This window comes from Kogia breviceps, chromosome 6 (assembly GCF_026419965.1).
Source record: "Kogia breviceps isolate mKogBre1 chromosome 6, mKogBre1 haplotype 1, whole genome shotgun sequence".
NCBI lineage: Eukaryota > Metazoa > Chordata > Mammalia > Artiodactyla > Physeteridae > Kogia > Kogia breviceps.
In genome coordinates, this window is record NC_081315.1 from 559,144 (window position 1) to 586,963 (window position 27,820).

General features: G+C 43.5%; 1 protein-coding gene across 4 annotated transcripts in view; it reads left to right on the forward strand.

The window, feature by feature from the left end:
* The window catches only part of TDO2 (tryptophan 2,3-dioxygenase), a 50,550-nt gene that overhangs the window by 9,857 nt on the left and 12,873 nt on the right, over window positions 1–27,820 (forward strand). For 2 of the 4 annotated variants that reach the window (XM_059066299.2, XM_067035403.1), the window contains exons 1-7: window positions 17,812–17,904; window positions 18,126–18,231; window positions 19,573–19,663; window positions 21,600–21,670; window positions 23,382–23,509; window positions 24,986–25,172; window positions 26,404–26,511. In XM_059066299.2, the coding sequence (XP_058922282.1) occupies window positions 17,870–17,904; window positions 18,126–18,231; window positions 19,573–19,663; window positions 21,600–21,670; window positions 23,382–23,509; window positions 24,986–25,172; window positions 26,404–26,511 (726 nt within the window). In that variant the 5' untranslated portion in view covers window positions 17,812–17,869. Of the gene's footprint in view, window positions 1–9,578; window positions 9,728–9,870; window positions 10,029–16,921; window positions 17,004–17,811; window positions 17,905–18,125; window positions 18,232–19,572; window positions 19,664–21,599; window positions 21,671–23,381; window positions 23,510–24,985; window positions 25,173–26,403; window positions 26,512–27,820 lie in introns of those variants that run through there. The other 2 variants (XM_067035404.1, XM_067035405.1) reach the window with 2 other exon arrangements.

Consider the following 27,820-nt stretch of genomic DNA (forward strand, 5'->3'; position numbering starts at 1 on the left):
CCTTAACAAGTGGTATTTATATTTCATTTACATTTTAGGATAAATACATCAGAGGAAACAATATAAAACACAGGCGTTACCCTTGAATTCATGGAGTCACTGGCTCCAGGTCTTTGTTAGAAATAAGAAACTCTTGCCAGAAAGTCTCTGGGCTTATTTTCATAAGATATCAGACATCTGGATAAAAGATGGCAAGTTTGTGTGACCTTGTGTCACCTTGAGAGGAACTTGTCATCCTGAAAGCCAGTGACTCAGGTGTAAACCAAACCTATTCTTGGGCTTTTCTCAGTAATGCTGGTGTGAAACGTGCCGGAGGCGTCAGAGGCCCTCAGGTCAGGGCAGCAGCGACCTTCTCGCTCAGCTGCCGAGCTTCCCTGTCCTCTGTCCTCTCCTGGCCTTGGACCGCATCCGGCCACCCGTGCAGGTGTGTCCGGGCAGGGGAGTGGCGCTCGGCCGCAGCTTCCCTTTGGACGAGCAGCCGGGCCTGTCTCACTGCTCCTCACTTTCGGTAGATGTTCCGGTTCGTGTTTTCCTTGTGGGTTGGTTACTGAAACACTTTCCTGTGAACCCTTTGCTCACCAACACCGTCTGATTAATGACCAAATTTGGGCTTCTTTTCTAGATTCTATTAGTGATACTCCTTCAGGGCATGACTTTTGCAGGCATCCTCTGGTTCTGGAAGATGATTGGGAATAACCTCCTCACTTTTCCAACACACACACACATACACGCACACACAGATGCACACGCTCGCGCACACACACGCCACACACACAAACACACGTGCGCGCGCGCACAGCCACACACACAATGCACAAACACACACGCACGTGCGGACACACACGCAACACAACACGCACATGCACACGTGCGCACACATGCACCGACGCACACGCGCATATGCACAGGCACACAGGCACACGCACACACGCTTAAACACACACACACACACGCACACACGCACGCACACTCTTCTGACCCCGTTATCCCATCAAACGTCCATCAAAATCCTGGCATGCATGATTTGTTTCCCCCAAATTCTCCCTTCCTCCCCCTTCAGGGATAGGAAGTTGCAAGAAATGTGACAGTATAACTTTAACTCCTCAGTCAGTAATACGACTTCTTCATTTTCAGCTTATAAGCCATTAAAAACTATCAGATCTTTTCTACCTATGACCATTGCATGAATAGTTTACACCCATTAAAAAGAGACTGTTAAAGCTATTCCACTTGACCTGGAGATATTTCCACAATGGGTGAGGTAATAACAGAAGCTGTATGACTTATATCCAGGGAATACTGGAAGTCAAATTTCCCCAATGAAAAATATAACCCCCTTTTCCTTTGCTGACTTCTCGCTTTTCGAGATGAAAATTGTAAGTGTTCTGAGGAGTTGACGCCGCTCTCAGCCTGCGCTTTTGGCTTCTCAGTCCGCTCCATCCCCAGTTTCAGCAGGCGGGGGTCCTTGAGGTCGAACCAATTTTCATCAATAACCACACTCATTTTGTGGGCTTTGTATAAAATATAGCAGTCGAGGCTGTGAAACGTGGGGCAGTTTCAATGTTTGTGTTGCTATGTTTTGCCCCATAAAGCACATCATCTGCAAACCAAAAACGCTGGCAGAACCAGCGATGGGCATTCATGGACTCAGGAGAAGCTATTGTAGAGTGAAACCAAAAATAACATAATTAAGGCAACCATTTTCTCAGAATTAGAGGGACAACCTCTACGAATACTTGTGGGTTTAGAATCACCTCTAATTGACCAGGCTAAGTGAATCTCAGGAGACTTACCGGAGCTCGTCTCCTTAGGTTTTAATTCTACCACTCTTTACATCACTTTGAATCAAAATGCAGCTGGAGTGAAATCTGTGGGGACAAAGATGTCTTTTCCTTGTTGAAGTTTCTTTCTAAATCACAGATGAAACTTTTAAACAGAAATAGTAATCAAATGAAAATGATATAATAAAGCACCAGAGAATATTTCCTCGAGAAGAAATGTTTGCTGAAAGCATTCACATTCCATAAAGCACAAAGGCTAATTATTGGTTCATATGAACACTTTTGAGAAATTGTTAGAACTTATTATATTAAATAATAAACTGGAGAATATGCATTGTTGAGTATGAATGGCACCATCTCCTGCCAGAACTGAGGAATTGCGTGTATCTCAGAGCCTTTTAGAAGCGCCACGGTAACATTTTACAAGTATATAACCTCTAACCATTAACATGATTAGATAGGAGTCGCAAGTATTTTCTTGGAAACTCAAGACTCTAAGTTGAAACTAGTCTTATATGGAAACAAACTAAGAAATTTCAAGAGATGTAAAAGAAAGTGCTAGGGAGACTTCCCCAAGCATCCAATTAAAGATTTCGGGATCGTACCGCGACGTGTGCATTTTTCCCTTCGAGAGCTCTCCTTGGGTTAATCCCAGCTTCAGCTACAGTCTGGTCAAACCCAGGTGCTCCTGATTTACTTCCCTTGCCAGCCGCCCTTCCTTTCTTCTTCTTCGCATCTTTCCACAGCATTCCTGGAGGTTACACGTCAGTGTCCTGCCAGTTACTCACTGGACTTCTAGGGGCAGAGTCTTCGGCTGATTTCAGTTTGGGAACCGACGGCCTGCTGGGTCCAAAAATGCACCTGGGCAGGGGCCCTGAGTGCCCTGGGCGGAAAGCGCTGGAAGGAAACTCAAGAGAGAGAAGGAGGGCCCACAAAGCCGTATGTTACCGGCACCGTGATTTAACCAAGGCTCAGGCTTAACCAGAAATTTTCTTGACGTTCCTTTCAGTTTCACTTGCTCTTCTTTCTTGCTCACAACCTTTAGTTGCTTCTGCACAGGGCCTCAGTGCAAAGGGGAAAAAAAGGGTGAAACATAGAAAGGAAAGAAGGCCAGGCCAGCAAGCTCTCCCGTCGTGCCTACTCTTTACTTGATAAAGACTACAGTTTTATTTATTTATTTATTTTTTTGTGGTACGCGGGCCTCTCACTGTTGTGGTCTCCGCGGCATCTGGGATCTTTCCAGACAGGGACACGAACCCCTGTCCCCTGCATTGGCAGGAGGACTCTCAACCACTGCGCCACCAGGGAAACCCAAGACTATAATTTTAAATAGCCTCTTATTTGCTCACGTGTTCCTTTTTTTTTTTTTTTTTTTTTTTTTTTTTTTGCGGTACGCGGGCCTCTCCCTGCCGTGGCCTCTCCCGCTGCAGAGCACAGGCTCCGGACGCGCAGGCGCAGCGGCCACGGCTCACGGGCCCAGCCGCTGCACGGCACGTGGGATCCTCCCGGACCGGGGCACGAACCCGCGACCCCCGCATCGGCAGGCGGACTCTCAACCACTGCGCCACCAGGGAAGCCCACACAGGTAACGTTTTTTTTTTTTTCTTTTTTTTTTTACGGTACGCGGGCCTCTCATTACTGCGGCCTCTCCCGCTGCGGAGCGCAGGCTTCGGACGCGCAGGCCCAGCAGCCATGGCTCATGGGCCCAGCCACTCCGCACCGGGGCACGAACCCGTGTCCCCTGCATCAGCAGGCGGACTCTCAACCACTGCGCCACCAGGGAAGCTCCATATGTGTTTTTAATACAATTTTTGATCAGATTGAATAGGCATACATCTAAAGGTACAAAAAAGTTATCTTTAGCTACTACTTTTAAATTTAGCTTTGAATTAAAACTTGTATTTTACTATCTCTTTGGGGCAATGCGTAACCATTAATAGTGATGCAATTTCTTTTTTAGATTTAGTCAGATTTGATAAGACTACAGGGTCTGCAAAGTGTAAAGGATACCTTTTCTTTTATTGGAAGTAGATATTTTTCTTAATAATCTTGGAAGGGAAAAACAAAGCAAACTCACAGCTTAGCATGTTCTTAATAAATACTTTAATGCTGCCTTGCTTTGGGTTGGTATTAAGACAAAACCCAGAACTGCTATTTTCTTTATGTCCTGTATGTAAGCATTGTGGGTTAGTGCTTTTGTATTCATTACGATATTTTTTATAAAATACTAAATGGAAGAAATTAGCCACTCTATCATATCTATTCAAAGCAAATACATTCACAGACCTAAAACAATAGCATTTTGTGCAGAAAGGGACCTTACGTTGCCACCAAGGCCAACCCTCTATGCCACGGCCACCCTCACTCATTCAACAGTGGAGACAGCTCAGACCTGAAGAGAAAGCATGTAAATTCCACGGGGTCCGGGCTCTGTGGCTGTTTCGTTGTATTTGCTGTGGATCTACCCATCTTGCAGGTAGGAAGCAGTCGAGAAATACGTTGAATGAATAAGAAGTTTGCCCTAGCCTTGCACTGCTTTCATTACACACATGCCATGGTGATATAAGAAAATGACTGTAAGTTTTTCAACCTTTTATTTTGAAAAATGCAAACTTACAGCAAAGTTGCAAAAACTGTGCAGTGAATACCTATGGACTCTTTACTATAATTCATTAATGTTAAACATTTTCCCAGATTTGCTTTATCTTCCTAGTTAAGTGAAACTTCCTCTTCTTGCTTAAGAAAAGGGACATCCTCCTGTGTAAATAAGATATAAAAATCACATTCAGGAGACTTAACTTTGATACAGCACTCTTATTTAGTATACATCCCATACTGAACGTTTCTAAATTCTTCCCCAATCAAACTTTATAATGTTTTATTTCCCAATTCAACATCCCATCAAGGATTATGAATTTTATTTCCTTGTCATTACTGTTTATTCATTTTTAATCTGGAACGGTTCCTTACCCATTAATTTATTTTTTGCTTTTGGGTTTGTTTTTCTGTCTTCTCATTACATTGCTAATTTTGAAGAATCCATGTCAGATGTCTTGCAGGATGCCTCTCAGTTTGGGGTTGTACAGTTTCTTCTTCGTCACTAGGCGCAGGTCTAGCATTTAGGGTCATTGGAACCACACAGGGATGAGTGTCCTTCACAAAGCGTCACATCAAGGAGCACATGACCTCAGTCTCTCCTCCTATTGGTGACAATAAGCTTGATCTCTCGGTTAAGGTGTGTCAGTCAGATTTCTCCTTTGTAAATGTACCTTTTCCCTTTGTAATTAATAAGTAATCTGTGGGAGATTAGCCTATCTCGTCCCCAACCTTTCAGCCAGTGATGTTAGTATAAATCAGTGAGTCTTGTCTTAATTAATTATTGCTATGGTGTTTACAAAATGATGATATTCTCTTTCTGTCTTTCTCTGTTTTGTTGGCATTCTTCTCTACAGTAGAGCTTTAACTTCCGATCGCCCCTATTTTTTAAAACTTAAAGAATTGCTTTATTATTCTGCACATTAAAACCTATTTGCATAGTTGTTATTTTTTAAAAATTGCTTAAAATGGCACCTTTTCTGGAAGAACTAATGGAAATAAATGTACTGTATTTACTACTGTCTCATTTTCAATAATTATCTATTAAAATTAGTAACTCAAAAACATATTTTAGAAGAAAAATATTGTTAATTTGAGAATACAAACTTGTGATGTTTTGTACTCAGATCAATCAACTTAAAGCACAAAAATACTTAGCTGTAGAAAGGAGATAGGGTTCATGATATTTTGGCTCTCAATTACTTGGGTGGTTATAAAAAGAGTGGTAAGGCAACATATAGACAAGCTAACATTTGGGTGTTCCTTTTAAATAACTCAGTTTCCTCTGCTGTATTTATTTTATTCTTTTCTAGCAGATATACTAGAAACAAAACTTCTTGGATCAACACAAAATCGAGTCACAGACTCTATTTCTTTATTCTATTTTTGGATATTTAATACGATGTTGAACTTGTTATCCAAACAGAATTCTTCTGATTTGCATTTTTGTGCACTGATTAAATGAAATGCCCATCCTTTGATTTTTAAATATAGGAAGCAACTGTTTTGTAATGCACATAGGAGTAATACACACAGGAGATTGTTACAGATCTGTAACACCACCATTAACAATCATATATTAAATGCACCTCGGATTTATCCGAATTATTTATATGTTCAAAAAGCCCATCCCCGGCTGGTGTGTTCAACCTTCTGAAAATGAAAGGCTGCGGGGACTGCTGGTGAGTTCCTCACTTCAGGTCTGCCATACCTGCCATTGGTCCAGTCTGTGGGAGGTTTGTTTGTCACTCAGCTGCTGTGACGCCACCAGGGAAACAGCCTCTGTATAAGCACCTCTGGGGCTTTCTTCCCAGCATTGCAACTGTTCCTGAAATTGGTCAAGGTAGGGAAGGACTCCACTAATGCTTAACCTGCAGTCCCAGGAGGTTACAAAATCATGTGTCACTGGGGTCAAGGTTACCCGGATAGTGTCAAATTATCCAAACATTGTACTGGCAATTCTATGTTCCTGTCTCTTTTCTCAACTCTGATCTCTTATCTCTTTGCACAGTAGAACATTTCGGAGAAATTTACCTACCTCTCAACGACTTTAGAACAAAAATATTGATTTCCCATAATTTTCATACCTTTGGGAACTATTCTAAAGAAGGTTATAAGTTGTGTGCTTAGTGCATCTTCCAAAAAAGAAAACAAAACAAAAGAACTCAAACATGGCCAATTTTAAAAACTGAACATTCATGAGGTGTAGATCATCGGGCATGATAGAATAGAAACGATTTAATTTTTTCGCATGTGAATTTCACACACTACAGTGGGGTTAAAAAAAAATTCATGTCCACCCGGAACCTTAATGTGACCTTATTTGGAGATAGACTCTTTGTATGGATAGATGTGATCTGTTAAGACTCTCAAGACGAAATCACCTGGGTTTTGGACCCAGGGACACACAGGGAGGAGGCTGTGTGAAGACAGAGGCAGAGATGGAATGAAGCTGCCATCAGCCAAGGGTCTCCGGGAGGCCCCAAAGCTGGAAGAGGCAGGAAGAATTCCTCCCTGGAGGTTTGGTGGGAGCCCGGCCCCGGCAGCACCTTGACTTAGAATTCTGGGAGAACTGTGAGAGAATAAGTTTCTGTTGTTTTAAGCCACCGCATCTGTGGTAAATTGTTGTAGCAGTCCTAAAAAACCCGTACACGCACCGAAGAGAGATCAGATGGATTTTAACTGAGGATTTGTAAAAATGTGAGTTTCCTTGGCAACTAAACCTGATGACAAAGCCTAGTTTTCCAAAGTGAACAGTGAGTTTATACACAATATGAAACCCTTCCGCAGCTCTATAGCCAAACAAGTGTGACGATCCAGATGAATGCCAGGAGCGATGTAGAAGATGGAGAGCAATACCTCATGACATCTGTATCACAGCAAAAGGCCAAAACCTCTGTGATGCTTTCGGTCCGTCAAGAACATTGAGAAGCATTTTTACACCGTGCTTGGGTTTTGCATTAAATTCGCCGGGATAGTTGTCTTCATTCAACAAAGACGGGGCACCTGATGTGGCGCAGGGGCTGCTGCCAGCCCTGTAGGATTCATCCACGAGCAAAACAGAGAAGCCTAATCTTGTGGAGCTGCTAGTTGAGCAGCAAGCGACAGTAAACCTAACCAGGGAGTAAGTTGCCTAACGCGTTCGAGAAGGAAATGTGCCAGGGGAATAAGAGAAGTCAAAGCTGGCGGGAGAAATCAAGGGTCCTTGGTCTGAGGAGACGGTGTGACGAAGGTGGCAAACGGGGAGGTCACTGTGGAACAGGGAAGAAGAACTGGATCTGCTCAGGCTGCTTTATCTTACGCAGTGTCTGGCCCGCAATAGGCATTACAAAAATGACATACTTATTTTCTCTTTCTCTTTTTTGAATTTTCCCTTCCATTTGTGCAAATCACTTCACACATATTGGGCAATTCTTTGGGAGCGATGGGTTTAATCCTGGACTCATGAGGAATCAAAAGGCACGGCAGATGGTGACCTGCACCGGAACGACTTGCACTGACAGGCGCTCAGCGCGTCGTTGACTCGCCCACCTGCCTGTGTGCAAATAGTTGCTATAAAGACACACTTCGCAGTACCTGAGATTCATAATTTTAAAGCAAAGCTCATCGGCTTTCTTCAAAGGTTATCCACGTTCGTCCCCATGGTTCTAAGTACTCTCGATAGGCTCCTTCTCCGTTAAGTACCGAAGCGTTTAGATTGGTCTCTGCTGAACGAGGGGTGATGGGACGAGGAGGTTCACCTGGGTAGCACGTTGGTCGCGTCCTTGTTTCCCTGGGCGGATGCTGCATATGCCGAGGACGCAGGCGAGAGAACACACAGAACTTACCTAGAGGACACACAGCCCAGTGAGCAAATCAGGAAGAAACCCGAGGTTAAAAACCAAATATAGTAAGTCTAAGGATTTAAGTACAGAGTCTTGTTGCACACAGGGGAGCGGACTAGATCCTCCGCTGGGGTTATCGCGGCAAGCGCGGCGGCAAAGCGGAGAAAGTGCCCTTTTGGGAGCTTCCCTGGCGGCGCAGCGGTTGGGAGTCCGCCTGCCGATGCGGGGGACGCGGGTTCGAGCCCCGGTCCGGGAGGATCCCACGTGCCGCGGAGCGGCTGGGCCCGTGAGCCGTGGCCGCTGCGCCTGCGCGTCCGGAGCCTGTGCTCCGCAACGGGAGAGGCCGCAACAGTGAGAGGCCCGCGGACCGCAAAAAAATAAAAAAATAAAAATAAAGAGCCCGTAAGAGCGCGGTAGGAGAGTCGCCGCGAGCGCGCTAGGAAACGGCAGAACTTCGTCACTGGGCTCCAGATTTATTAAGAGATGTTTGCGTTGGAAGCGATGGGAAATAGTATCTGAAAATTGCACAGTCGGTAACGGGGTGAAATCTTGGGTTCTCTGCTAATAAGTTATTATGCAGGTTTTGTTGAATATTTAAAGCTATGTTTAACCTGGCAGCATCAGAATTGGCTTCCCTCTTCCTTTTCAAAGAACTGACTTGTCTATTTGAGCATTTCACAAGTTTTCCTGACTCAAAACCCCCTTTAATAATATTTTTATGTTTAGTACTAAGTATTACTTGAATAGTAGTAAGATGAACCATATGAAGTTGCTGATTTTCAACTATTCTGACTTTGATTCAAACAATGTATTATGGTTACATACCTAAACTTTTTCATTATTTTATCCATTTTATACAATTGATTATAAAATGTGTTCTTAGTACTCTTAAAAATTATATGATACATGAAGATTATATCATAAAATTTGTTTTTGTACAACTCATACTATATAGACATTTTTAATGATTTCTCATTGTATAAATAGTACATTTATCTAAAAAATTATATTAATTTATATAATGAAAAGCATAATCTGGGGACATATTTTAAATGGCAAAATATCACGTTTGACCTGGGGAAAGAACGAATAATAAATGTTGGTGGGAGTTTCATGACAAATCACTCCAGCGAGAGTGGACAAAAGCCATTTCTACACAGCGGGCTAAGCAGCCTCGCACAAACACATCTCCCACGAGTGTTTCTTTTTTTTTTTTCCTTTTCCCTTGGAAACGAGTGTAGAAGGAAAATCATCTTTGTGTCTGTACTGCTAAGAGAGCTCCAACATGGAGCCCGATGGCCCATGGGGAAATGTGACTTCAGTTTGTCTCAGCCCGGATGGAATCTGACCTCTGACCGCGTATCGCTTATCGCCCTAGTGAAGGTGTCCAGAACGTCTGCCAGAAACTCGAGATGCTTTCCAGACCCTCACCCTAAAATAACTCGCCGCAACCCGCAAACGACGCACGATTCCTCAGGGACAAGTATTTCCTGACCCGCATCAAGAGTCCATCACCCTTCTCGCCAGGTAACTTTAACAACCTCGTGGCCTTTTGTCTTTGCAAGCCCCTGACCCTTTCTCTTCCTTAGGACACTCTTGATTGTACCCGAATCTGTGTCTTCCAAACTACAGTTCTTAAGGGCACCAATAAATTCTTTTCTTAACTGCAGCCTCTGCACTGTTTGGGGGTCGACCTTTCACGGCACCCGATGAACAGGCTACAAGGCAGCTGCTACAGCCCCAGCTCCGGTACAACCTTGGATCCAAGGGAAGCCCCTGCGGGAGTGCACGGCGCTCCAGCGTCCCCTGCGTGGCCCTGGCCGTGCTGGTGGGTGCCCCTCTACTGGAGGCTCTCTCCTTGGTAGAGGTGCTAATTTATTTGTTTGCCCTGTGCTGTTGCCCTCTGTTTTCAAGATGTCATTTTCTGTTTGGTCTGGGGCGTAATTACTGTCCAAGTGTGGAAAGTTCACTCGCTAAGGGTCAGTGTGCAGAGCAATCCCCCTGGAACTCCTGCTGGGTTTTCCTACGAGGACCGTGGACCCCAGCCCTGCAACTATTTGTTTTGCTGACTGTGATTACCTGGGATGATGAAAAATTAAATGGACCTACTTGTGGCTCCTTTGAAATCCCTGAATTGGTTTACCTCAATTATTTATTCGTTTATCTAATTTATTTGTTAGTCTATGTGCCCCGTCAGTTAGAAAAATGGATATAAGACAAAATAGGGAAGCACATTTCAACTGGTATTTTGAGGGCTCGGAACACACTTATGAATCCACTAAGGCTTCCCTCGGAGAAAGTAACTCACGGTTACTTCAGAGGACTTGCAAATGGAAACAACATCCTCTGGGCCTCCCTCCTCCCCACAAGCCACCCCTGCTCCCTCCTGTGCCTCTGAATGTCCGCTGCGGTGTTCTCCTCCCTGCTGCTCATCTCTCTCTGAGCTTATTTCTTATAACACTAAGATTCCTTCCCCCATAGAAGGCAACAGTGCATCCAATGGTCTGGTGACATTGTCTGTGATTATTACGATCATTGCGACAAAACCATTTATTCAAAATTCTGACCTTAAAGGGAACAAAAGCCTTCCTAGGAGGAGCTTGCATTTCTCTCCCTGTGCCTCTGAAATGTAAATGTTCTACCAGTACTTCAAGAACCCTGTGTTAGATCGTCTCCAATCCTAAGGCTGAAGATTTATTTAAAAGCCTGAGGAAAGGGGTCTTTTTAAACACCAGCTACGAATGGGGCTCTCTTGTCCAAACCGCCTTCCTGAAACTGCTTGTCAAGGACAAACGCAAATCTAAAAAGTCTTCCCCACAAATTATAAAAGCCATCTAAGCAAGTTGATTTACTTTAGTCCAACGGTAATTTATAAACTAGTGACTTCTGTGTTATAATTGATTTATGGCTAAAGTTTGCTTGTTTTTGGTGGTGCCGCTTGGCCTGTGGGATCTTAGTTCCCTGACCAGGGATTGAACCCGGGCCCCTGCAGTGAAAGCACTGAGTCCTAACCACTGGACCACCGGGGAATTCCGTGGCTAAAGTATTAAAAAGAAAGCTATGAGATCTCTGTCTGTGTCTATCACTCTGTATGTCTAGATATGTACATTTTAGATATGGTATTTTTTTCTACTTTTAGATGGTATAACCAAAATTAATTTGTAAAGACTTCTATTTAATTGACTTAAAGAAAATTAAGTACTTATATAAATTCTCAGAAATATAATAGAAACTAGCCCAAATGAATTTCAGGTTCATGTGGACTGGGAAATATTTGGTATCAAATTAACATTTGGTGTAAAACTTGTTAAAGTTTGCTGGTTTAATTAATACAGACATGTCGTTAGAGCTATCAGCATTAATTATAGTACTTTTATTGTACCTAGGTTTGCTAAAAGTCAAGTAATTTCGTGTTATCTTTTACAAAATTTGTCAGCAAGAAAAATAATTTGGTGTGATATTTTCAAAAATAAATTAAGTAAGTGTAAATGGGAAAATAGTTTTTAGATGAACTCTTTTAGAATAATTATGTTTTATGATATGTCTACATAAAAATAGTTTCCCCAAAACATTTTGGTAATTTAAAACTTTACAGTTTTGCTAAGTTTAGTTAAATGGTAGAATGTGTAGATCATTTCCAAATAAGATAAAATATTGAAACCTTTATTGTTAAACAAGTCTAAGTTTACCTACTTTTGACCTCTTTTTCAGATAGACTAAAACTATTGGGTCTATAAGTAAATGTGTATATCTGTGCCTTATTAAAAGATTGTGCTATAAAGTAGCATATCCTTTTTAAAATTATAAAATGTATTTATAAGTATGCCAAGCCACGTAACATTAATGCAATTCACAATTGTTTAGTTCTTTATTTTTACTAAAAATAACTTAGGGTTTCAAAGTATTAAGAATTCTACTTAATATATGTAATTAAAACTCCTAAAATTATAAGGAAAGCATCTTTGAATGAAAGGAAACATTTTAAAAAGGTATATAGAGTGGAAAACCATTTGTTAAGGGAAAAAAAGTGATTTTGGCCTAAAGCTGGTTATTTGTAAATGGGAAAGAAAACAAGGCGCAAATAAAATGGAATTAGAAGATTGTAGAAGGTTTTTAAAAATGGAATCTATATATTTTTTCTACATTTATTTATTTATTTTTGGCTGCGTTGGGTCTTCGTTGCTGCACGCGGGCTTTTTCTAGTTGTGGCGAGCGGGGGCTACTCTTCACTGCGGTGCACGGGCTTCTCATTGGGGTGGCTTCTCTTGTTATGGAGCCCGGGCTCCAGGCACACGGGCTTCAGTAGTTGTGGCACGTGGGCTCAGTAGTTCTGGCTCTCGGGCTCTAGAGCGCAGGCTCAATAGTTGTGGCGCACGGGCTTAGTTGCTCCGCGGCACGTGGGATCTTCCTGGACCCGGGCTCAAACCCATGTCCCCTGCATTGGCAGGTGGATTCTTAACCACTGTGCCACCAGGGAAGCCCAAAAAAGGAATCTTTAGAAAGGAATTTTATGAGTGGCCAATCTGGATAAAATCGGAATAACTTTAATTTAGTAAATGAGTTTTAATAACAAAAGTAAGCTGGTGCAAAGTTAAAATTTGGTTTTTCTCTCCATTAAAAGACAAAGTTGTCTTAGATTATTGGTCTGGTCTTAATGATAAATTGTAAACAAAGGTTTTCTTTACTTTTAATGCAACCTGTCTGGAAAAACAAAGATTTTTACAACTATATAACCATCTATATTTGCCTGTGACATCTTTAATTGTTATCTTGGTTAAATGGATAACTAGGCTTTGTTTCACAGTGACCCCTGATCCAATTTGAACAAGTGTTTAAAATTTTTTTGATATTTTTGACAAACTTCCCCAAATCAAATTCTGTTCTTTTTACTTAGAACTAACTTTGAGATATGTTTCAGAGGGTCCCTCAAATATCTCAAAGATTTGTTGTCTCTCCATATAAAAAAGGGTCGTTAATTAAGTTTATTTGATATGTTAAAGTACATGAGCAAGAAAGACTAAGACTTCTTTATAGGCTTATAAGTGTTTCCGAAACTCTGGTAAATGTTTTCAGTCAATTCTATTTATTGTCTTAAAATGTCCTATACCACAAAGGAAATAACCTAATTTCCTTTGTCAATTGCATCTTAATTGGCTCTTTAATCATGTCATTTTAAGTTTTTTTGTCATTTCTAGACAGTTATTGTTTTACAAACATGTTTCATCTTCAGAGAGATTCAAGTAAAGGACTCTGACACTTAATCTAGAGTACAGTTTTCTAATGAACTTTCAGATCATACCATTGAATGGGAAAGAATTTATGAAACTCTAATGAAGAAACTGATGGCTTCATATAACTGCTAACAGAAGATAAAGACCTAGAATTTATTCCACGGGGCTGAAGGAACTGATGGGGACGATTACAATATTTATGACTTTTTTTTTTTTTAAACCTTTGCTGGTTCATTTATGTTTGGCTCTTCCAGGTTTAAAGAAACCTCCTCTCTCAAGCGGTCTATGACTTGCAGCGATTTGATAAAGTATACCTTTGTAAACAAAGATGAAACATTTATCTTATTCTCCCTACCCGATCCGTCCAGAATTTGGAAACTCCTAATATTTTAATTTTTATTTCAACATAGTTATTTGCATAAGTTCAGTAAGAATCTGTTCTGCTTATTACAGGACTCTGCTGGAAGTGTTATATTACCAAGGCTTTGACTGGAGTGTCATATTTTAGAGAAACAAACTCAGATGTGACCAGACAGCTTTAAGGAACTAAGATTGACTTTATAGAGCCAATAAGACTCTTGGAAATATCCACTTGGTAGCTTGGTTACATGGTTCCCAGCAGCGTAACCAGCTTAGTAAGGAAGGTAACTTCCTGGAAGGTGCAGAAAACTCAAGACATTTTGGGGACCTCAAGAAGAGAATTCACCCATATCTGTAGGTACTGCAGGCAAAGTCTGATAGCCATCCTTTGCTTGTCTTTCTTTGCCTTGAGAGGTCTTTAAAAGTTCAGTCTGGGGCTTCCCTGGTGGCGCAGTGGTTGCGAGTCTGCCTGCCGGTGCGGGGGACGCGGGTTCGTGCCCCGGTCCGGGAAGATCCCACGTGCCGCGGAGCGGCTGGGCCCGTGAGCCGTGGCCGCTGAGCCTGCGCGCCCAGAACCTGTGCTCCGCAACGGGAGAGGCCACGGCGGTGAGAGGCCCGCGTACCAAAAAAAAAAAAAAAAAAATAGTTCAGTCTGGGATTCCCTGGTGGTACAGTGGTTAGGACTTGGTGCTTTCACTGCTGTAGCCAGGGTTCCATCCCTGGTCAGGGAACTAAGATCCTGCAAGCCATGAGGCATGGTCAAAAAAAAAAAAAAAAAAATTCAATCGAGTTTCCTTATGAAAAGTTCCAGCAAATCCTGTTTTAAAAAGCCTGTATGATCAATCGTTATTGTTGTCACATGTATATAAATAATCAGATCAAGTTTTTTGAAACGAGACATGTTGCAGACAAGTTAGTCTTAATTTGACTGTCTTTGGTAGAAATGAGGGTGTTTTGAGAGAGAAAGTTATGTTTCAGTAATATACCTTTGTGGGTATTAGGTTCCAGTACTCAGTTGTCTCTGAGGTTTTGTTATTTATCTGTAAATTGGACTAGATCCTGAATTCTTCTGGTTTCCTCCAATATCTGCGTATAATCCTCCAAACTAACTTTTTCAGTTCTTCTCCCATTTTTTAAAAACTTGGAATCATTGAGAACTAAAACTGCCCTTTTTCCAAAGTCATGGGAACTAAAATTGGACAACTTGATATAAACCTCAGAGAAATCACTATAACATCACGTCTGTATAGACAATCTTCGTAACTTTTGTATCTGAGCCACTCAGAAAGTTTACCTAAACACCCGATGACAGCATCAGAGACATTGCAAAACATGCTTTGAACCCGACATTTGAAATCAGCTGGCTCCACTCTGGACTCGGTGCCTTATTGAAATCCGGATTGCAACTAGTGATTCTTATCGTGGTTCTGATTTGTTCTCTCTTCGCTGCTTTAAACAGTGTATGCTTTGTATCTGTTGCTGCTGTGCTATGATACCTTCCACAGGAATAATGGTAGCTTGAGGTCTTGAGATGATTAACCACTCCTGTAAGACCCCTCCCGATGAAGATACATGCCTATTTTTTATTTATTTATTTTATTTTTTGCGGTACGCGGGCCTCTCACTGCCGTGGCCTCTCCCGTTGCGGAGCACAGGCTCCGGACGCGCAGGCCCAGCGGCCACGGCTCACGGGCCCAGCCGCTCCGCGGCACGTGGGATCCTCCCGGACCCGGGCACGAACCCGCGTCCCCCGCATCGGCAGGCGGACTCTCAACCACTGCGCCACCAGGGAAGCCCTACATGCCTATTTTGAAGACGCACTTCCTGGATGGCTTCGTGGGCTTTTACGGGGCCGTAAACTCTCAAAGGGCTTACCGCTCACACAGCCACCTCTTTACCCCCCAGGGGGGCATGCTTTCTGAGAACAGCCTTCCCAGAGGCAAGGGCGTTGGCACTCATGCCAAATGACCAAATGGTTAGCCGCCGGCGCTTTCCAACGGGGGGTCTCGGTCACAAAAGGAGAGTAATAATGGAGTCGGTGTGGTTAAGAGAGCTCTCCGAAAGGGAGCCAGGAGGCCAGTGAGCAAGTGTGACCTGTGCTCTTTAGCCCGGATGGAATCTGGCCTTTTGACCACTTATTGTCCAAAGAAGGCATCCAGAACATCGGCCAGAATCTCGAGATACTTATCCGACTGTTACCCTAAAACAGCTCCTGGCAGTCTGTCGTCTTGTCAGACCCCGACCCGAAGACACTCACGGCCCTTAAAGACGGATATTTCCTGGCTCACGTTGCAGTCGATCACATCCCTCGCCAGGCAACGTTAACAGCCTTGTGGCTTTTTGTCTTTAGAAGGCCCTGACTCTTTCTCCTCCCCAGAACACTTTTTTGGTTTTACCCGAATCTATGTCTCCCAAATTGTGGTTCTTAAGGCCCCCCAAATCTCCTTTCTTAATTACAGCCTTCTGCATTGTTTCTTGGATGACGCTACTCATCCTAAATTCACACAGAGGGAAGAAATAGTCCCTTAATTGAGGCATAATTTGTAACAGGAGTACCCCTTCCCTTGAAATTCGAGTCCTAAGAGTTTCTTTTCTGTTTCTTATGGGTCTGCCATAATAGTTACAACTGAGCAAATATTACTTGTTGATGGCTGTTCCAGAGTTTTACCAAAAGACTTTGCAAAGCTCCTACTTGTATAACTAAGTTTAAATTCCAGGTAAAGTTTGTTTTTTTAAAAAAAAAATTAAAATTTTTAATGTTTTGGCCACACTGCACGGCACATCTTTGTTCCCTGATACACTGAATTCAAATCTTTCAATTATCAGCTCTCGTGTTGCTCAGATAAGCCACTGAATTGACACTGCTTAGAAGATCTAAATGGAATGTTATTTTAAAAAAAGACAAAATATTTTTTGCTTGTAAAATATCGAATTTTTCTAATTTATAGTGAAAACAACATCATTTCCTTATTTCTTTCACTAGTATGGGGACCAGTAAGTGAAGATCACTTCTCAGCCGAAAGGCTTAAAGAGAGTGGAATAAATTATTTCGCTGTATTCTTTGTAAACACACACTTAGTTGAATAACCACGTGGAGAAAGAGGAGCTATTAAATATTTTCTGCTTCCAGACGCTCCGGGCCAGCACACCAGGAACTCTTGCTACCTCTCCTGCCGACAAACCCCCGTCCAGGGACTAAGCAATGGCCTGAGGTACCTGTCAAAACCCCAGCGGAGTACAGGGACCTAGGATGTGGTTTAGATGATTTCCCAGCTCTTATAACATTTTCATGCTGCTTATACTTCTGTAAGACTGCACTGATCTTACAATTATTTATAGTCATAAAAGCAGAACTTTCGGGTGGATTAACATCTTCGAAATTACAATCGATTTTAAACCCCTTCGTTTCTTTTGACGAAGAAGTTGACGTGTACAGACATTCAGTTAACATTAACATTCAGTTAATTTTCCCATATCGCAAATTAGTCAGCCAAGACTAGAAAGGAAGCTTCTGTCTTCTAATGACATAAATCGATCACTTTAGACGTGAGAGAAGCAGGAAAAGCTGTCTCTCCGTGTGGTGCTTGGTGCCTCTCCGCCGTGGGAGGGCGGTGGAGCTTCTGCCCTGGCTCCAGGGGCCTCAAAGCCACGGTTTAGAAGTCAGTCCCATAAACTCATGCGCTCTCGTGCAGTGTGCGAGCTCACCCCTCATACACTGCAACTCTGTGAGAACATGTGCTCTTGGGACAGGACAGTGAAATCTTTGGGTCGCTCCCTTGGCCTCTTAGCGAGTTATCTGCTGCTGGCTACTGTGGCTATGAAAGCAGGAGTTGACAAGTCCGATATTGCTAGGCGGACACTCACACTCCTAGCAAACAAAGTGTCCCCAACACAGAGCCACGCTAACGTTTACCAAAGTTCAGCTTCGGTTCCAGCTGCAACAAGAGCCTTGGTAAGAGGCACAGAGGGGCTGATTGGCTGGGCAGCGTGGGCGGGGCCCATAAAAGGCAGCTGTGGGACATCTGGGGGGCAAAGGCATCACCCGGCCGGAGGGCTCCCGTGACAGCGCGTCTTCACCATGAGTGGGTGCCCATTCTCGGGAAGCAGCTTGGGGTGAGTATTTACCTCCCTCCTCAGTATGGCTAAGCGCTTAGGAATGTCAAGTATGAGCCCTAATTCCGGAATTTCAAGAGCGAGGGTGAACGCCGCCACCCTTCTCCCCTCGTTGAATAAGCTACTTTGAAAAGTTAGCAATAAGGGAATTCTCTCGTCACTCTATTAGTTACTGTTCTTTGTCAAGCTCTATTTTTTCCTTCTCACTTTTTCATCTGCAGATATGCGTTTAAAAACCTCTCCGGACAAGGCAGCGGCGAAGACAAGTCACAAATGGGTGTGAACAGAGCCAGTAAAGGGGGCCTTCTCTACGCCAACTACCTGCAAGTAGGTGGCAGCGTGCTTTTACACGGAGTAGCTTTCATTGCTAGTCGCTAGGTGACGTTTTCACGCGTGGGTTTTTGTTTGTTTCTTCCTTTGTTTTCTCGGTCGCCACATAGTTTTCTGGACCTAAAGATACCTCTTTTCCTACACATGTATGCTTTTGCAAGTTTTGTTAGAACAGTTCGAGAGACTCATATGTGAAGATTCACCTGCCTGACGGAAGTGCAATAAAAGCAGAGAACGCGGAATCCAGGCCGAGGAGGACATGGGATAAGACAAAGCGCAGATAACCGGCAGGCACTGCGCAGCTTGTGTACCTGAGACCTGCTGACGGAATCCCAGCCTAGATAATCACACGTGTAGCCAGAAAATTTTCTCTTTTAAATTCTTTATCGTAAACTAGAAATGTTGAAGGCGTATGTTTAGATGAAAGAAAGATGTTACAAAGAGGCATTTGGAGATCATTTTTATCTCTCTCTTTTTTTTTTTTTTTTGGCCATGCCACGTGGCATGTGGGATCTCAGTTCCCCGACCAGGGATTGAACCCATGCCCCCGAGGCGGAAGCGTGGACTCTTAACCACTGGACTGCCAAGGAAGTCCCCGGAGATTATTTTTAAGACGTGAAGTGATTAGAGCCCTTGATGCCCTTGTTGGTGGGTTTCTAAGGATGAGCTGACAGGCGATGTTAAGATCTTCTTAGAATCGACTCTTTAGGAGAATAAAAGAGCAGCAGACACACAGTAGGCTAAGCAAGCTATGAAGCTTTTACGGCACTCTCTCCAAGAGATGGAAGGGACATGATTTCTCAGTGAGGGTAACAGCATTTGTTATGATAGATTCCTACCAAATATACTTTCTTCTGAAAAGAATAAAACTCATAAATTCAACTCATGCTTTATGAAGAGACATTAATTGTTTAAAAGAAAGTAGATTGGTTCCTGAGCATTTGGGATTTGGGGGACTTTTTTCAGTATTGTATTCTATTTATTAAAGTTAGTAAAAATCTAGTTTTGCAATTTCAAAATTAGTCTTTCTTTTTGTAATCTTTTTTCCAGCTTTATCAAGATATCATTGACATATAACATTGCGTAAGCTTAAGGTGCACGACCGTTGATTTGATACACTTGTATATGGCAAAGTGATTACCACCAGAGCATTAACTAACACCTGCATCATGTCACATAATAGCCATTTCTTTTTTTTGCGGTGAGACACTTAAGATCTAGTATGTAATGCATTGTCATTAACTATAATCACTATGCTATACGTTAGATCCACATAACTTATTCATCTTGTAACTGGAAGTTTCTACAAAATCAGTTTTTCTATTTTTTTGTTTCAAGTTGGAAAAAGTTTTGAATGCGCAGGAACTTCAAAGTGAAATAAAAGGAAATAAAATCCATGATGAGCATCTTTTCATCATAACTCATCAAGGTAAGTTGCACACAAAGTTGGACAGTAACTATTCTTAGGCATTTTCCATCAGTAATGAGGAAATATACCACACTTTTACCTGTAAGACGGTGGAGGACTAAGAAATCACCTTTGTTAGGAGGCTTGCGACTCCTTGGTTTCAGCTGAATTCTCCTAGGACCTCCTCCTGCGATTTCTAACAGTCTTCTTCCTGCTCCCTTGGTGCCTGTTGGATCAGTTAGGACTCCGTCCTAAACCCAAGGGGGCTTTCTATCTCTTGGAATTCACAAAGAATTTGCAAGCTAAGATGTCACTATTTTTCAACTTGGAACGTTAGAAGACTGTTTTCAAGAAACAGATCCCTCACATTTACTGTCACTTTACGTATCCTACAGAGAGCTGGTACTACACAGGAATGTGAATTTTGTCTAAAATGTGTGTTCTTACTCTCCATACTTCTGACTTCTGGGTAGTGGTTTTTAACGTAGAGTCCTTGACTTTGGAAGTTTAGGAAGTCCCTGAACTCTTTGAAATTTTGTGCAAAATTTCACAAACATGTCTTTCAGAGGTCTGTGACCCCCAAACCTTTAGATTGCCTCTAAGATTGTTGGTGTCATAACACTGCCTCCGGCTGACCAGGGCCCAGTGACTCAGGCGAGTCGGTGCTGCGTTTCTAGATGTTTCCCCGTCCTATCAATTCTTTGTGCCTTTTCCTCAAATGATTGTTTTCTTCACAGACTGGCTAACATGATTGCCTCCTTTGAGTTAAAAGAAAATTAACAATGGAAAATAATGGGGCTAATGTGTTACTTCTCCTGTTTTTTATGTTGACATTTTTATCAGTGGCTCGAAGGCAAAATCAGCAGGGGAGGAATCACCGCAGGGCAGCACGCGTTGGGAATCAGAAATTCGTTTCGGATCCCAGCTCGTCCGTGACAGATGGTGTAACCTCGGTCAGGTTTCTGGACCAGTAACTCTCGCCATTTCCCCACCCATACGGTGGAAAGAGTGATTGTTTCTTCTCATGCATAGAGCTGTTGTGAGGATGACACGAGTAGCGTACACTTAGCGCTGCGCTCACGGGAGAGCGCGCAGTCAGCACGGCAGCACCTGTGGCCTGATGGGGACTTTCCTTCCGTCAGACCACGTGGTCAGTGGGTCGTGGGACCAGCTGCACAAAGTTAAACCCGGAAACGTGACTCACAAACTGATCCAAAAATACTTGGTTTGCTCTTTTCGTCCAAATACGGAAAATAGATTCTGAAAGTCTCCTTAAATGTAATTTAAAGGTGCAATTCGATCCCCTTCCTTAGCACGGAAGCCCAGCCTGTGCCCGAACAGAAGGCACTAGCGATCCCCAAGATGACTGGTTTCCAGGCTCCTCTAATGACGACACTGGCTGTTTAATTCATCTATTTATATCACAATCGCCCAGCGTTTATCTTACGCCGAACACTGTGCTAGGAACTGAGGGAAATAGATGCGTATGCCAGACTTTCAGCCTGTTCATAGCTTGTCCTCCCCAGGGAGTCCAAGTCCCTAGAAACAAATACGTTGTCGTACTCATTAGATTAATGCGTATTAGGGTCTCACTCTATAGGAGTTTAGCATCACTTCCACTTCTCCACACACCTCCGGCTTCCACATGGGAAATTAGATTTAGATTGCGTGCTATATCCTCAAAGACACTAACAATATTTTGTTGAGAGAAGTCAATTGGAAAATAATGTAAAGCATCTGGATAACACTCCTGGCATATTCGAGCACTCAATGAAAGGAGGCAGTTATAACTTTATCACTAAGGTTTGTTTGTAGCGTAAAATGGGGCTATATTGGCCTTTATTGATTTTTCAGTTACATTTTGATTTCTCTTTCAGTGTGTTAACCGTGTCTTTCGTATAGTTATGGTCAAAAGGCTCCCATCGCTTTCCAGCTGACAGTGATTTTCCCCTCGCAGCTTATGAACTCTGGTTTAAGCAGGTCCTCTGGGAACTGGACTCTGTTCGCGAGATCTTTCAGCACGGCCACGTGAGTTGCCATGTCACAATATCGTTTTCCTACTTCTCGTGGACAATGTAGAAACTATTATTAATGGGAAAAGTTTAACCCCAAATGGTGGAATTATAACTTAACGGGGGGAAAAGTTTGTAGCGGAGAAGATTTAGTCACATCTTCCCAGCCTCGTCTCCACCTTGCTTCAAGGTTCCTTTCAAATTTTAGTTGCAAGCCCCTTGCTTAGAACTCCATATTTTCCCCTTAAAAAAAAGCTGGGACGAGCGAGGTGGATTGCCAGGACAGCCAACGCCGACTCGTTCATCAGTAGGTACCAGAACTGTATTTCTAGTGAGCGTTTGCATGCGAAGGCAGGAGCAATGGCGAGGAAAGGGAGACGGGGAGAAAGAGGCGGGGAAAGAGGGGGGAGATGCGGAGGAGGACCGGGCGGGGGAGGGCAGAGAGGGGCGCCCCGCGGAGCCCCCGCAGCCTCCCTGCCAGCCTGCACCCTGCCCACACCTCCCTCCGCCCCCGGAGGACACGGGACCCAGCCTTGGGTCCCCCAGCTCGGAGCCCCCGCGCCAAGGGGGCTGGGAGGAGAGACCATGCATCCTCGGACAGGGCCCTCCTCGCACCTGTGAACGCAAACTCCGTGCGGCTCAGAGGCGCCTCCCGCCGCAGGACGGAGCCCACGGGGCCTGCTTAGCCTGCACGAGTCCCCGCGCTGCCCGGGACTTGATTCCTCCAAGCAAAACGAACAGAGACGCCTGCTGAGGAATCGGGGGGAGTTTGGGTACAGAATTCACTTAAAACTTGCTTCCGTATAGTTTTCTATTTTTTTTTTTTTTTTTTTCGGTACGCGGGCCTCTCACTGTTGCGGAGCACAGGCTCCGGACGCGCAGGCGCAGAGGCCACGGCTCACGGGCCCAGCCGCTCCGCGGCACGTGGGATCCTCCCGGACCGGGGCACGAACCCGCGTCCCCCGCATCGGCAGGCGGACTCTCAACCACTGCGCCACCAGGGAAGCCCTCAGTTGGATATTAATAGGGGATGCCTGGGCTCTGCAATGACCTTGACAGTAATGTAGCTGGCCTTAGCTCTTTTTTTTTTTTTTTTTTTTTTTTGCGGTACGCGGGCCTCTCACTGCTGTGGCCCCTCCCGTTGCGGAGCACAGGCTCCGGACGCGCAGGCGCAGCGGCCACGGCTCACGGGCCCAGCCGCTCCGCAGCACGTGGGATCCTCCCGGACCGGGGCACGAACCCGTGTCCCCTGCATCGGCAGGAGGATTCGCAACCACTGCGCCAGCAGGGGAGCCCACACAGGTAACTTTTTTTGTTGTTTTTGCGTTACGCGGGCCTCTCACTGCCGTGGCCCCTCCCGTTGCGGAGCACAGGCTCCGGACGCGCAGGCGCAGCGGCCACGGCTCACGGGCCCAGCCGCTCCGCGGCACATGGGATCCTCCCCGACCGGGGCTCGAACCCGCGTCCCCCGCATCGGCAGGCGGACTCTCAACCGCTGCGCCACCGGGGAAGCCCTAGTTTTCTATTTTTAAAGAAGCAAATGCTTTTGAGGTTGCAGGCGCCGCTTGTGCAGCACTCAGAGCGGCTTTGAGCTCAGTGTCGACGCAAGGGCGCGGTCTCTTTGGAGGAGGGACGGCGTTGGCGGGAGCCCCGTCACCACACTCTGCTCGGCGCCTTCCCGAGCCGAGGAGCGCTGACTCCCCCCCCCCCCCCACCCCGAACGCCAGGTCAGGGACGAGAGGAACATGCTGAAGGTGGTGGCCCGGATGCACCGGGTGGCGGTGATCTTCAGACTCTTGGTCCAGCAGTTCTCCGTCCTGGAGACCATGACAGCCTTGGACTTCAACGACTTCAGGTGCGCACGCGGCTCTGTCAACGTGCGGGGTGACCCTCCCCCCTGACGGGCCGGGGAGGACGTGTGCGTCGCGCTGCGTGACGCGGGGGGCGTGTCCCGCTGACGCCTTGTCACGGGAGCCCTTGGGAAGCATCACCACACGCATTTCAGCAGCTCTGGAAACCATTTCAGCCCGTCCTCTTGCATGTGAACAGAGCACGATCCGTTAATTTCAGTTCGTCGTGCGTGCCCCGTTTTTATCCCCGAAGGATTTTAGACAACTTACCAAAATGGCTAAAAAGGCTGCTATAATATACATAACTAAATTTAAATGATGAAAAACTAAAAATAAAAGAGAAAACAGGAGTGATCTATAAAGAAAGTCAGCATGAGTTATGGATTAAACTATACCTTTTATTTTAAAATATTTTTAAATTTGTATTTTATATTGGAGTATAGTTGATTAACAGCTATACGCAGGTGTGTTCGTGTCAGGTGGACAGCAAAGTGATTGAGTTATACACATACCCGTATCCTTTTTCAAGTTCTTTTCCCATTTAGGTTATTACAGAATATTGAACAGTTGAACCATAAATTTTAGAGGTACATATCCAGGCAGATATCTATCTATATCTATGAAATCTTTTTTCATAACCAAAATTTGAGAAGAAATCTTCCTAAGAGCATCAGGTGTATTTACTGATGGGACAGACAGTGTCTTCTACATATTTGACGGTCAAATAAAAAGTGGCAGAATTCCTTTGTAGTATATTTAACAACGTGAAGTTTTAGTACCAGTTAGAGGAAGGAAACCTGTACGGATGGAGAGCTATGTGGGGTGGCGGTCCTCACACTCCGTGACGCCCTACTTCGTGCTGGGCAACATTCCATTCATTCTACTTGTAGGGTCGCACCAGTGCTCGTAATTATACTAGGTAGTGAGATTAATGAATTGAACTTTGAAGAGAAATGGAAAAATATATTTTTTTCTGGCCGCATGGCTTGCGGGATTTCCCCCACCAGAGAATGACCCCGGGCCACCGCAGCAGAAGCGCCGAGCCCTACCGCTGGACTGCCAGGGAGTTCCCTGAGTAACACTTATAAAGAACCTTTTCGCACTGCTGCATGAAAAATATTGCTCAGTGTTCACCTGTCTTTATCGTGGGAAAGGCTGAGTATACACACATGCATGTACGTGTCTGCACGTGTATGTATAAGTTTACATGTAAACACACACACACATACACATAGGGCCTTTTCACAAACTATGCGAACATCCACTGACAGTGACGACGAAGGCTACGACCTCGTTGTCCTGATTTCGGTGAAGTCCAAGTCCTGGGGCCGACGCTAGGCAGGTGTGTGTCTGTGTTTGGTGATGCCTGGGAGAGTCACGCTGACCACCTTTCCCGAGAGAAGAGACCCTTGACCAGGCGACTGACCACGACAACAATGTCCCCCCTCCTCTTCTGCCCCCTCCCCCACCTGTTCTCACAGAGAGTACTTATCCCCGGCATCAGGCTTCCAGAGTCTGCAGTTCCGACTGTTAGAAAACAAGATAGGGGTTCTTCAGAGCTTGAGGGTCCCTTACAACAGAAGACACTACCGTGATAACTTCAGGGGAGAAGACAACGAGCTACTACTGAAGTCCGAGCAGGAAAGGACCCTCCTGCAGCTGGTAGAGGTGTGTGTGCAAAGGCCACTGGGAACGCCTAACTCAGCACACCTGGTTACTTGAGCTTCTGCGACACCCGGATTTTAAAATTCATACCAAAGTTCGGTCGCATTCATTGTAAATAAGAGAAGAATGAATTTATAGAAATACTTTAGCTTTAATTCCACGAATTAAAATATGAAAAGCTCTCTTGAGAACTTCAGAGATATTTATATAATCAATGATATGTTAATATTTAATAACCTCCTTATCTTATTATAACAATCCTTTTAAATATTCCTGCTAAGCAACATTCGATTAGCTGATTTTTAAATTGGGTATGGTTATTTATTGAATGAGCTTTATTTCTTTAAAATATTCCATAATTGAAAAGTTCTACAAGTAGTGTTTCTTAATTAAACTAAGTCACTAAGATTCTATCCTTCAGAATTTTTTCCCTTCATATCTTAATTCTCTGTGGGTCTGTAAATGGCCTTGAGGAATTATTAATTTGTTTTTGCATAAGTAAATTATTAAATAAGCATTGTGTAGTCTTGATTTCCTTGACAAAGTCTTTTCCTTTGCAAATTAAATTTTTATTTTAGTGAATTATACTCTGCTCACGAATCCCCAGGGCATTGTAAGTATAGATTTAGGTTAATAAATTATAGATAATGCTATTTAACAGCTTATAAAGATAGAGAGAGAAAGAATCAGAAAGCTAATTTCAAAACCAAAAATAGGCAAAGTGAGAACCCACAGAGATGCATGGATTTGGTTTCATTTCTAGATGAAAAATCCTGTGGCATCTTAAAATAATTGAGCAGTCAGGTGATTTCAAATTTGCTAAGTATACAATGTCCCTGCATTTAGAAGAAATCATATCTTATACATGTCATGATTCCTTCAGATCCTAAGACATAAACTATTTTCAGAATAAACCAGAAGCCCTCATTAAAAGAATGTATAGATATGTTCATAGATTTATAGAAAAAAAATGGGATTTCTGTAATAATGTATTTCTTAATAAAGAGTAAATATCTTTAATGTGATTTCCTTTAAGATTAGGAGAATAAAATATTGCTATTTTATAAATGAAGAAATTGAAGGGACAGAGAAATATTTACACACAAAACAACTTAGGATGTATGTTTCTCTAAACCATGAAAATGTTCTGTTTCAAGTTCATAAATGTTTGTTACAAAGCATTTTACATATTTTAAATTTTACAGTGTATTTACTTGAAAAATATTTATTTCAGGCATGGCTGGAAAGAACCCCAGGTTTAGAGCCGCATGGATTTAACTTCTGGAGAAAGTTTGAAAACAACATTGTCAAAGGCCTGGAAGAAGAATTCACAAGAATTCAGGTATTTGTGAAGCCATAAGTAAACATAAGTTTGCTGCAGGAGAAGTACTGGGAATTTCATTGTAACCATTTTCTCTTAATCTTTCATTTTCCTTATATTCTTTTACAAATGCATCTGCTTGGAATATCTTACATGATTGATTTAATTTTACTGATGTGCAATAAAAATTAAATGAAGAAGTTGATTGTAGGCAAGACTTTGAATAGATGAGACTAACAAACCTTTCTCATTTTTATTGAAAATATCATGTTATGACCAGTTCTAGACAGAAGTGGGCTCACAAAGGACCAGTGATCCAATACACTAAGCCATATAACTTTCCTTCACTCTGATGTGTCTGCTGAGTTCTTCCTATTGGCTCTCAGACAATGTCAAGTTTCTCTCAGTTAAAAAAAAATATTGTAGATTCCTCAATTTCCCTCATGTTATGGGCCCCATATCCTTTCTTCATGACCAAATTTCTTGAAAGAGTTGTTTCAATTCTACACCTTGAGAGGCTGTGTCACGAGGTGTTTAAAGCAGGGACCTGATGTCACAGTCATGGGTCAAGTCCTCCCGTACCTGCTTGGTGACCCTGTGCCATTGAACCCCTCCTGCTACCTAACCTCTCTTTGCTTCATTCCCTTCATTGGCAAAATAGAAAATACGAGTATCTACCTCATAGGATTACTGTGAACGTTACATGAGATTCGTATCTGCAGTGTTTAGAACAGCAGTCAGCACGGTTATTTCTTTTTCTCCATCTAATTCTCGCCCCGGTTCAGTCTGCCTTCCTGCCCGTCATTCACAAATGGCCACCGGTACCTAAATCCAATGGCCATTTTTATCTCCATTTTACTTCACTTCCTACTGGCTTTACTACTAATGACTACTTGCACTTTCTTGAACATTTTCCCCCATGGTTTTGGTATCAACATTCTGTCTTCATCTAGCTTTCTGACCCTTGTTTCTCTGTCTCCTTTTCACAAGGCATGGGCTCACATCCCTTGCATTCCCTCTCAGTCCTCTTCCACCTGTGAACTCGTTTATACCCACTGCTTCGGCATCTGCTAAGACACGAGTAATTCTCAACTGTTTAGCTTAGTTAGCTCCCTAAATTTCTTTTTTTCTTTCTTTTTTAAAAAATATTTATTTGGCTGCTTCAGGTCTTAGTTGGGGCGGGATCTTTTGTTGCGGGGCGTGGGCTCTTCCTTGAGGTGCACAGGCTTCTCTCTAGTTGTGGCTCACGGGCTCCAAAGCGCATGGGCTCAGTAGTTGTGGTGCACGGCTTAGTTGCCCCACAGCATGTGGGATCTTAGTTCCCTGACCA